This window comes from Calypte anna, chromosome 1 (assembly GCF_003957555.1).
Source record: "Calypte anna isolate BGI_N300 chromosome 1, bCalAnn1_v1.p, whole genome shotgun sequence".
NCBI classification, from domain to species: Eukaryota; Metazoa; Chordata; class Aves; order Apodiformes; family Trochilidae; genus Calypte; species Calypte anna.
In genome coordinates, this window is record NC_044244.1 from 103,952,680 (window position 1) to 103,963,834 (window position 11,155).

The 11,155-nt window shown below is 44.7% G+C and overlaps 1 protein-coding gene across 1 annotated transcript; it reads right to left on the minus strand.

Annotated features, from left to right (window-relative positions):
• Positions 1-1,769: 1,769 nt before the first annotated feature.
• On the minus strand, positions 1,770-10,539 carry ADAMTS1 (ADAM metallopeptidase with thrombospondin type 1 motif 1). Its single transcript, XM_030447356.1, has 9 exons — positions 10,023-10,539; positions 9,326-9,672; positions 8,754-8,886; positions 8,152-8,319; positions 6,773-7,059; positions 6,331-6,517; positions 6,052-6,227; positions 5,000-5,175; positions 1,770-4,662 (listed from the first exon to the last, which is right to left on the minus strand). The coding sequence occupies exons 1-9, from the start codon at positions 10,537-10,539 to the stop codon at positions 3,921-3,923; spliced, it is 2,733 nt and encodes a 910-aa protein (XP_030303216.1). The 3' UTR covers positions 1,770-3,920.
• Between the last annotated feature and the right edge of the window lie 616 nt (positions 10,540-11,155).

Genomic DNA, 11,155 nt, shown 5'->3' on the forward strand with positions numbered 1-11,155 from the left:
GGCTCCAAACTAGAGTGAGGTTGTCCTCAGCTCAAAGGGCACTGGAAACCTCTCACCCAACCTGCCAAGCTGAACAGCTGAGACAACCTGGTTGAAAAGAGCAAATTTCATCTAGGATCTGAAGCCCATGTGGATGTCAGTGGAACCAGTGGCCCTGTCCTGAGGAGAAGGTGCCTGGGCTGTCAGAAAGCACCAGCTCTTACATTCACCCCCACACACGCTTCCATGCCACTTCTGCTCCCCAGGGGTAGCCTTATGAATCTTCAATGAAGTGCTGCAATTCCTGCTCACAGGAATGACCGTGCAGACAAAAAGCACTTAACTACCCAGTGCTTTGTAATAAAAGCTATGAATTTCCAGACTCTTGGTGCAGGGGGCGTGTTTAATAGTGATCTTGATTGCCAGACACCTAAACTAAACTCCACTCCATTTGCTTGCTTCCCTTTGCTGGGTCACCCAGAGCAGCAATGTTCCTTGTAACTAGAGAATGCTTTAGAAGGGAGCAGCTCTTTGATTGCATTCCTTATTTAGTCCATTATGTGGAACATGCTTTCTACAACCTAGCTCTATTACAAACAGAATATAATTTCATGAACCTTATTCTTTTATAACAGATGCAATTTATGGGAATTCATGGTCTAGTGAAAGAAAAATACGTAGGCAGTAAACTATGACTTGGAAATGCAGCCTTGGTCAGCTGTGCTACAAAGATGGGTAAGAAGTTAGTGTTATGTTGCTACATGCTCTGAAGGAATGGGTGCCACCCTAGCAAATAGTCTGCCATTACATCGTAAATTTTTTTATTAGTTCACCACTCGTTTTATAACACAGTTTTTTGCAGGAGTGTGAAAAAAAAGAAAAAAAGAAAGAAGAAAAAAAGAAGCTATTACTGCCATTTGTAAAATGGTAAAACACTGAATGTGTTTGATTCTCTTGCCCACTAGGACTCCTCGATTAGCTCTGCTTGACCATGGGGCTGACTGATCTAACCTGGGTAACATGAGTGGAGCCAAAGCATTTTGGAAATGCAGAACACTTCAGCACCTTTTGTTAAGAAAGGGGAAATATGCTGCATTTGATCCTTCAGCATGAAAGGCGGTGCCTGTGAAACACCATTTCTCTCTCTCTCGAGCCTCCTTAAGGACTACTGCAAGAAGTGAGAGAATGTCAGCACCTTAGGCTTGCTATAACTTACATGGGTAGGTCTGGAAGAAACTGGTTCCTCTGTAAGGGCTTTCCTAGCCTTGCCTTGAATGTTTCTTTTAGGTTGGTGAAAGCAAATTTGAGCAGTCAGCACCACCTAGAAGTCATGGGACCTCACCCATTCTGTAGATTTGGCAGGGTCTTGAAGTTTTGAGACTGTAGCTCCTTGGGGTCTTAAATGGAGAGTGTCTCAGGCAACACCAACCAACAGCTATGTGTTAGGATACAAAGAGTGCAAGAACAACAGCAGTAAGTGGAAAAAAAAATGCATTTTTTTTTCTTTTGAAAATTTATATATTCCTGATTATAACCTGCTGTAGTAGAATATACATGTATATATGCAAATAAAGTTATCTCTTGTATTTATACTTTAAAGTATTTATAAACACAGAAAGAGATTCGCTCCTTCCTAAATAATAAATAAAATGTTCCCAAGAATTTTTGCATGTCAAACTAATGCTCAATGAAGTGTGACGTGATGAGAATTTTTCTATGTTCTTTAGAGGGGCCAGGATTTTATTCGTGGAATAAAGTGGGAACTATTTCTGCAAGACAGAGTCCAAACATTGGCAAAGGAAGTTTTAATAGATTTTTACAAGACACAAAGCCAAAAGTATTCATAAATGACTGATGTCTCAAATTCCATGGCAAAAATCCTACTCAGTTCAACAGAAGATTTTCCCTTGACTGCAGTGGTCATGAGATCAGAAACGAGGGAGCAAAAATCAGCTTCTAGATGCTTAGCTTGTATTTTAAAAATATAAAACGTGTTACCAACAGCGTTAGAACAGCTCATTCATACAGTACTTCTAATTAGAAAAGCATGATCAGGAGGCCCTCCAGAAATTTGTGAGGGAAACCTCTGACTTCTAGTTAATGTTTTCAGATTTTGAATGCTTCTTTCCCAGTGGGGCAAGGTTAAGTGGAGCAGGTAAAACTGCTAGTTTTGTACATATTTTATTGGTTTATAAATGCCTCTGACAGCAATATGCCCTCTGTAAGCAGTTATTAAAACCAGCAGCATCAGTCTAGTTGCACTCCATTTTTTAAAAAGATGAAAAAACAGTGTTGAGCACCCTGTTAGTGGTTAAGTAACGAAATACAAAATTACCCCTTTTACTGTGGTATATGACATTACGGGTAGAGTTTTCCAATCTCCTTCACTAGCACAGTCAATTAGTAGCCTAAGCTACCAGTCATTTTGAAAAAATGTGGTTTAGCTTTTTTTTTTTTTTGTTGTTGGCTATTGCCTTAGATTCCAAGCTCTTTCTGCTCAATGGGCCAGTTTTACTCCAGTGAAATAAAGACGCTCCATTTCCAAAATTTATAGGTTTCATTTATTACCTCTAGTAACATATTATACTGTATAAATACTCTATCCTTGTTATATGTCCTTTTAAAAAAGCGATAACTTAGAAGATCACATTAGACAAGAAGTATAAAAATAAATACGCTCATTATATGCATTTATTACAAATTATAACCCTTCCCAGAAGGGAGAGAAATATAAAATACTTATAAAGTATATAAAATCTATAGTAATATATTTTACTATATACATATGGAAAGCCATATTCTCTCATTGTCTATGGACTGGCACAAACTTTAATTGTGCGAATGCTGGCGTATTGCTGTGGATGGACCTGCTATCCTTCAGCTTTGTCTTCTCGCCTTATCAGTGATTTGAGCACAACAAACCCATCAGAGGCCACGTAGAAGAGGTTCCCATTCATTGTGGGAAGTCTTATTTTTTCTTTTTTTAAACCCAAGTGCATATAGTTTGCATTGGCTAGGGTAAGGTAAAAGATTTGAATGTGAAAGGTTGACTCAAATGCTCACAAATGCCATCAGTCTGTTTGACAGGATGGTAGGACCAAGCTCGAATCAGAAAAGCCAGTGGAAGGTATACAGAAAGCAAAAAGAGAAACTACTCAGAGATGGTACCTGCTCTATAAAAGATTTCCACTTTTTCTAGCCTCTGGATTACTTGTCACCATGACAACATGAGTGGACAAGAGAAATGGACAGGCACATTGGGATAACAAAGATATTTAAAAAAACCTGGACATTCTTGTTATTAGTGGAGTTGACTGACTGTTCTTGTATTTCTAACTCTTTAACGGTAGAGAATATGGCTTTATTTTCATATAAAACTATTCTCTGAAACAATAGCAGCCATAAATGATATAGTTAAAGCTCCTTTCCCAATCCTGTTTTTTGCCCTTTGTGAGGTAGGTAAGCCCTGACCTATTATTTTAAGCTATCTTTTCCTCTCCCCTTTCATTTTTCTTCCATTCCTACACATGGGGACTTGATCAGTACCACAATATAAATCCAAAAGAAGGGAGAAATAACCAACCTCCCAAATGTTTGCTTAAACATGTTTTTGGGCACTGCTTGTGATTTGTATAATTCGTAACAGACTTTAAAAAAAGGCAATTATAATGCCCTTGGGCCTTACTTGCTGAAGACGAGTGACATGGGTCTGCTATCCCATCAAATTTTCAACTGGCAGAGTATTTTCAGGATGCAATACCAACTAAAGCTATTTGCACTGTCCCACCTCAATGGATCCTCCCCATGAATTTTGTATGCAATAACACATGCGCTGCCTCTAGCCCTCTTTTTTTTTTTTTTTTTCAGTGCATTGTTCTGAAGGTAAAAAATAAAATAACGGTTAAAAAAAAAAAAAAAGTAGCTTTCCCAACTTATACTATTTAACTGCAGTCTGTAACGTTGCAGAAGTCTATCAGGTGTTTCGGTTTCTTGGAGGGCTCACAGCTTTCTTGCGGCAGCACGCTGCCATCATAAGAAATACACTTCAACAATCTCTTCTTGAAACCTTTCCCGCACGTCTTAGAGCAGGGTGACCAGTCCCCCAGCTGCCACTGAGGGCAGGGGACATCGGCGCAGGGACGGATGTCACTGGGCTTCAGCTCCTGGGCGCAGTCGCTGGCCGGACGCCCTTGGGGGTCCCGGCACTCCACCGCCCGTCTCTGCCAGCCTGAGCCACATGACTTGGAGCACTCGCCCCACTCCTCGATGACCCACTCAGAGGAGATGATCTCCCTGATGGCATTGAAGGACTCTTTTTTTCTACTGGGCGCCTTCTCTGAGGCGGGCTGCGCGGGCTTCTTGACAAAATAGGTGAACTTGATCTTGGGCTGTGGCAGGTCGCCCACCGTGAGGACCTGGATGGTCAGAGGCTCCTTCAGAGGGCTGAAGCTGCGGATCCTCTCCAGGGCAGCGGAGGAGCCGCTGTACCTCAGCACGCTGCCCTTGTAGGTGATGTCCTGCTCCAGGGTGGACAGAGTGTAATCACCATTGAGGACATAGGTGCCATCTGCAGCTTTGATGGCGAGGAAGCTGCCGTCGTGTCTCGCACCCCGGTGGTTTCGCTGCTTCACCTCAATGTTTGTTGCTCCGGCTGGAATGGTGACGACATCGTGGTAGCCAGGTCTGCCCAAGACAAAAGAGAGAGACTGATTCCTCTGCTCGTCCCTGTGAAAGGAAAAAAGCTGCCCAACACAAGGCTGAGATTCATTTGAAGCAGAGGAGTTAAGCTCATGAGCGACAGACCTAATCAAATTAATGGATTAAGGGATTTCCATAGTCACATCCCAGTTTATTGCTACAACAGAGGTGGCTTTCTTTCACTTATCTTCAGTCAGATGGCTCCAACAGACCAAATCTCAGTTCCAACGACAAACTGTGGCAAGATCTCACCAGCTTGGAAACCCTAAGCTTACACCCACAAAGTGTTCATCAGAACAAAGTAATAGCAGCAAATACTTACTTTGCTCTAACAAGAGTGCCAGACACTTTCTTGCAAGTGGATCCATTGCCACCGCATATGCCACATTTGTCAAACTTCTTATTGGATCCTATCATACGGTCACAGCCAGCCTTTACACACTGTCCTTGGACACAGACAGAGGTGGAATCAGGGCTACATGGGGTACCATCCACAACCTTTGCAAGAAAACAAGAAGTAAGGCATCTGATTAGAGGATATACATTGCTTTGAAATTGCAAAATACAGACACACACAAAATGCAAACTATGGATAGGTGGGAGACCTGCAGCACCTGTGTCTTCAGGGCTTTTAAAACTAAAAACCAAATGAGCCCAAAAATAGTTGGATGTCAACAGTGATACTACATCTCACCTGCAAAAATGGTGCCATAGTGACAGGAGAAAACCAACAAATATCAGTTTTTATTAATGTCTCCATGCCCCCCCCAAAAAACTACAAACCCACAGAAATGTTTTAATGATTCCATATAAAGAAAGAACATTTTTTTAAAAGTAACTAGAAGGTAGTCATGTCCGTGGAGTACAGGATAAAATTTGATTTTAATGGTATTCAAAACATCCTTTATTTCTAGGATCTACAAAATATGTTTGTGTCATCACTCTGGTAGTTATTGGCTCTCAATTTCTTATGACAGTGAGTTCAAGTAGCTATGCAAGATGAACATTTTTCCTGTTGTTTATTTTAAGCTGTCAGTGTATTAGTAACCACTATGAGAAAGCACCAGAGTTTTGGCAAAGAGCCTCCACAGTTCTTCAAACATATCTCAGAGTAATCAGGGCAGTGGAAGGAAAGGAAACAAGGGTGGAGTGGATAGAAGAGGCAGTACATATGAAGTAACTGGAAGAACTGTGCCAGAATATTTAAAGCATGCTTGCTCAGGCTGTACATGTAGGAAGAGAAGGAAGAAATTAGTTTGAATATTAGGAAGACATAATTTCAGATTTCTGCACTCCTTGACTCTTAACTTCACATGAAGAGTTAAACACAAATCCTGTTCATTATTAAATCGAAAAGGTATGGTTTTGAAATACCTTTGGCTGTAAAACAAAGAAGTATCCTGTCCCTTTTGCTCGGCAGACCAACTTGCATCTGTCCTTTGGAGAAACACCAGCAAACTTGGGTGTCCACTCCACTGCAGGTCCACTTCCAAAGGGAGACTTGGAAAACTCATTGTGCTTTTCACATTGTTCCTCCCTAAAGGTTTTGCCTACAGGCAGAGAGGAAAGAGAGGTGATGTTAGATCACCTTCTGAACATACTCTTCCTACACAGGATAACCTTCCTCTGCTTCAAAAATGGGGAATAGATTACCATCATTGTCTGGACAGTCCTCGATGTTACATGATCTGTATTGCACCCTCTTCCCTTCACAGTATTTCCCTCCATTCCTTGGGACAGGGTTGTCACACTCCCTAAAGGAGTACTGCACTCCACCACCACAGGTCCGGGAGCACTCTCCCCATGCCCCCCAGGACCCCCAGCTCCCATGCACTGGTGTCTGGAACAACAAGAGAAAGCAGAACAAAGATGTTAATACAGTAAAATAAAACCAAGCCACCTAAACCACAATCATGCTCATTTCTATCTAAGCCACTTGTAAAAAAAAAATAATAAAAAAAAAAAAATCTAAGTTTGTTTTGTTAGCTAACTGCCCTCATTTATTCAAGCCCTTTTAACTGATTACTCCCACAGAAGCATTATCTGTGCTAGTTTGCAACCCAGGGTATCTTCTGATTTCTTTTTTAATACTTACATCATAATGCTTCTTCTCAGTTTTATTCACACACTTGCCATTCATGCACCACTTCCCTTCCCCACAACTGGTGCCGTCTGCCCAAGGGAAGTGTTTGGTTTGGCACACAAGCAGTCCTCCAGAAGTGCCAGTACACCACAGCGTTGTACACGTACTGGCTGCATCGGGGCAGTGCTTGGACTCATCTCCAAATGTAAATTGGCACTGTCTGTTGGCATCATACAATGTGCCAGGCAAGTCAGAAGGAAGCTGGATGGGTTTGTGGGGCTTGTCCAACAAGCACTCACCTGAAAAGGAAGAAAAAGAAAAAAGAAGAAAAAAAAAGTAGATGATACTGTCAGGAAGCTCATCTTCAAAAGGGAAAACTGTATTTCCATCTCTGGAACTGCATTTGCTTTGTAATTTAAGTCTTTAAGCCAATTTGTGCCACCCTTTTTGTAAAACTATGGTTCTTCTAAACTCATTTGCAGGATGTAAAAGGTTAACTCTATGCTGAAGCAGAAAGCACTCTGCTGAGAAAGATTAAAGAAAAAATAAAATAAGAAAGAGAAGAGAAGAGAAGAGAAGAGAAGAGAAGAGAAGAGAAGAGAAGAGAAGAGAAGAGAAGAGAAAGGAAAAGAAAGGAAAAGAAAAGGAAAAGAAAGGAAAAGAAGGAAAAGAAAGGAAAAGAAAGGAAAGAAAAAAGGAAAAAAGAAAAAAGAAAAAAAAAGAGAAAAAGAAAAAAAGAAAAAAAAGGAAAAAAAAGAAAAAAGAAAAAAGAAAAAAGAAAAAGAGAAAAAGAGAAAAAAGAAAAAGAGAAAAAAGAAAAAGAGAAAAAAAGAAAAAAGAAAAAAGAAAAAAGAAAAAGAAAAAAAGAAAAAAGGAAGGAAAAGAAGGAAAAGAAGGAAAAGAAGGAAAAGAAGGAAAAGAAGGAAAAGAAGGAAAAGAAGGAAAAGAAGGAAAAGAAGGAAAAGAAGGAAAGAAGGAAAAAGAAGGAAAAAGGAAGAAAAGGAAGAAAAGGAAGAAAAGGAAGAAAAGGAAGAAAAGGAAGAAAAAAGGAAGAAAAGGAAGAAAAAAGGAAGAAAAGGAAAGAAAAAGGAAGAAAAGGAAGAAAAGGAAGAAAAGGAAGAAAAGGAAGAAAGGAAGAAAAGGAAGAAAAGGAAGAAAAGGAAGAAAAGGAAGAAAAGGAAGAAAAGGAAGAAAGGAAGAAAAGGAAGAAAAGGAAGAAAAAGAAGAAAAAGAAGAAAAGAAGAAAAAGAAGAAAAAGAAGAAAAAGAAGAAAAGGAAGAAAAGGAAAGAAAAGGAAGAAAAGGAAGAAAAGGAAAGAAAAGGAAGAAAAAGAAAAGCAGCAAAGCACAAGAGCTTAAATGCCACATGAATGGAAAGCTTAATAATCTTACCATGACCGTTATCCAAAAATGTTGTAATCATGTAGGCACTACATGGAGACCAGGGTTGGCTGCGATCCAGATTGGAGAGCATTGATGCCATCATGTGGAAATCCCGGCTTATTCCATTAATACCAGCACATTGCTTTGCATCATCATGAGGCATGTTAAACACGTGGCCTTGAAGGAAAAAAAGAAAAACAAGACTGAGATTTTAGGGGGTCTGTCCTATGTATTACCAACTCCATTTCAAACATTACTCTAGAACTGCTCATAGTCCGGTCTTTAAATAATAACCTGGCCGGAATACTGCCAAACTTCTAGCAGATAGCACTGTATCTTGATTCACTTCACAGGCTTCTCACATCCTTTTTTTTTTCTGCAATAGGTCAAATACACAGCTCTCGAAGACAATGCTGTACAGATTGGATTTGCTTTCTGTTCAACCCTGCTATGTGGCAAAGCTTTACTTTCTCCCAGCTATGCTGGGGAGTGCATGGTGCTCTGTGCCCTACCAGGCAAGCCCATGGTGCAGGCTAGGAGGCTCTTTGCCTTACAGCATCCAGCTGGCTTCAAGTAGTCACGTGCAATTGCCTTTCAAAGTTTATAAGTACCTAGTTCGTGGGCTGTTGTAAAGGCAGCCTGTAAACCATCGTCTTCTATGATAGAGCAACTGCGGTTCAGATCACAAACCGTTCCCACATCAGCCATCCCAAGAGTATCACATGTCTTGGCACCGCAGAGGTCCTGTAAAAAAAAGGCAGTTTCATTATTAATCAGATCAGAGACTTAACCTTGGCAAGAAACAACCAGCCCTGGCAGTTTGCCTTTACTTATGGAAAGAGCATAAATATTCAGCATTTCAATGGATATGATGGCAAAAATCTGTCTTTGGAACATACACAAGGGTAACACGTAGAAATAAAGTGCATAATTTCCATACTGAATCTACTAAAAATATACGAGGCAGAAATACGTTGCACATACTGTGAGTCTCACCTGAGATGGCACAGAGAAACAAACAACTAAATAAAACCCAGCTGGTTTTATTTTTAGCCTACTTTGCTGAAGCTGTGATGACACATGACTGCCTCTGGACACCTTTACAGAAGTATCTCAGCAAGAGGGGGCCTATGGATGTATGGATGATGGGCATAGGGATAGATGTGACCTCTGTGTCTCTCACCTGCCTGGTGAAGAGGATTGCCGTGTCGTAGTGCTCTGCATGCCGGTCACTGGGTGGGTTATGCTGCCTCTGCCAGCTGCAGAAGTTTCTCAAAGTCAAGGCTGCATTGGATGAGATATCGGGTCCCTTCCGCTCCTCATAAATCACCATGATTTTCACTACCACGAGGCTGATGGAGTTGCGGATGCTGGGGTGCTTGTACAGCTTGGCAGCCACAGAGAGCAGCGTCAGGAGATAGTGCTTCAGCCCACTGCCATGGAACTCAGCCATGGACTGGTCTGCTACCAGCATTGTCTCCACGTAGCGGGGGCTGGACACGAACCTCTTCTTCCTTCTGCTTCTCGTTTCTGCATTAAAAAAGAGAGGGGGAGAAAATGCAGGTGAATTTAACAAGTAAACCCTGCTGCATGAGACCATCATAAGAACACCAAACCCACCGATTCCCAAGATTTGCACGCAAGAGATGTGCCTCACGCACAACTCCCGCCCTCAAACTTCGGAAGCCTTGACTGAATACTCCTCCCCCCTGACTACCCGGCACCTCCCGCCGCCCCTCGGGGTGGGAATGAGAGGAAAGCACCGGCCGGGGGCCCATCGTCAGTTCCCCCCCGCCTGTCGGGGCGGGGGCGCAGGGCTAGGCTGATCTCTCCCCCCCCTCTCCATCACCGCTGAGGGCGGCGCGGCTCCCCGACGGTACCTGCGTGAGCGGCGGACTCCGGCCCTGCAGCCTCCGCCTCCCGCCCCGTCTCGGCCACGGCGCAGCGGGCGGCAGGGGCGGCCCGGCGAGTCCCGCTGAGACGAAGGAGGTGGGGGCCTCGGAGGTGCGCGGTGCCGGGGGCTGGCTGGATGAGGTACTGGCGGCCCCGCAGGGAGAAGGCGCCGCGCATCCCCGCGCAGAGGCTGAGCGCGGCGGCGGAGCTGGGGTCCCGGTTGACGGTGCCGGAGTAAAAGCAGCGGGAGAGGTCGTCCTCCGGAGGCGGCGGCGGCCCGCCCAGGTACTGCAGGGTGAAGTCCGGGGCCAGGAAGCTGCTGTCGGGCTCCAGCTCCAGCGTCAGCCGCTCCCCGAAGGCCTCCAGGCGGAAGCGCTCCCGGCCGCCGGCAGCGCCCAGGCTTCGCGGCACCACCGTCGCCTGCCGCTCGGCGCTGCACAGCCCCAGCACCACCGCCAGCACCGGCACCAGCGCCGGCACCGGCAGGCGCCCCCCGGTCCTCATCACGGCCGCCGAGCTCGGCGCAGGGGAGGCTTGCTGAGGCCGCTGGCTTGACGGAGCCTGGTTTATAATGATTTTTTTTTTATTTGCTTATCTATAGATCTATATAAGCTTTTGATTTTTTTGCTTTCAGGTTTTGGGGAGCTCTTAGTGTCTCTCTGCTGGTGGAGGGGCGGGGAGAGCCGGGCAGGCGCCGGGTCCCGCGGTCACTGCTGAGGCGGCGTCGGCTTCCCCATGGCCGAGGCGCGGCGGTGAAGAGTGAGGGTCTGCGAGCGGAGCCCCCGTTCCCGTCTCTCTGCCTGTCTCTCCTCCTTCTCTCGCTGCCCGTGTTCTTCTCGCCGCCTCCTCAGTTCTCCCCAGCAGCGGCGGTCGGGGAGGAAGCTCCGGCGAGTCCCCGCTCGCCCCTTCGGCAGCCCCGGGACGGTCCCGCCAGCACTTCCACGGCCCCACGGGGCGGGGGGGAACTGAGTCCTTGCAAGAGCGGAGCAGAAAACAGAGCGAACGCTGCCGCCACCCCCAACCCTCCGCGCCGGACCGGCCGGGACCCCTTCGCTGCGCTCCGGGCGCCTCCGCCGTGCGGGGTGAGTGCGGCAGTCAAGCCGGCCGATGCCGCCCTTTA

Bases quoted from the DNA above. Each gene is read 5' to 3' on its own strand.
- ADAMTS1 (XM_030447356.1), bottom strand. From the start codon at position 10,539: ATGAGGACCGGGGGGCGCCTGCCGGTGCCGGCGCTGGTGCCGGTGCTG. The intron at 8,887-9,325 runs GTGAGAGACACA...TTTTTTTTACAG, and splicing joins CAATCCTCTTCACCAGGCAG to GACCTCTGCGGTGCCAAGAC. The intron at 6,228-6,330 runs GTAATCTATTCC...CTCTGCCTGTAG, and splicing joins GGACTGTCCAGACAATGATG to GCAAAACCTTTAGGGAGGAA.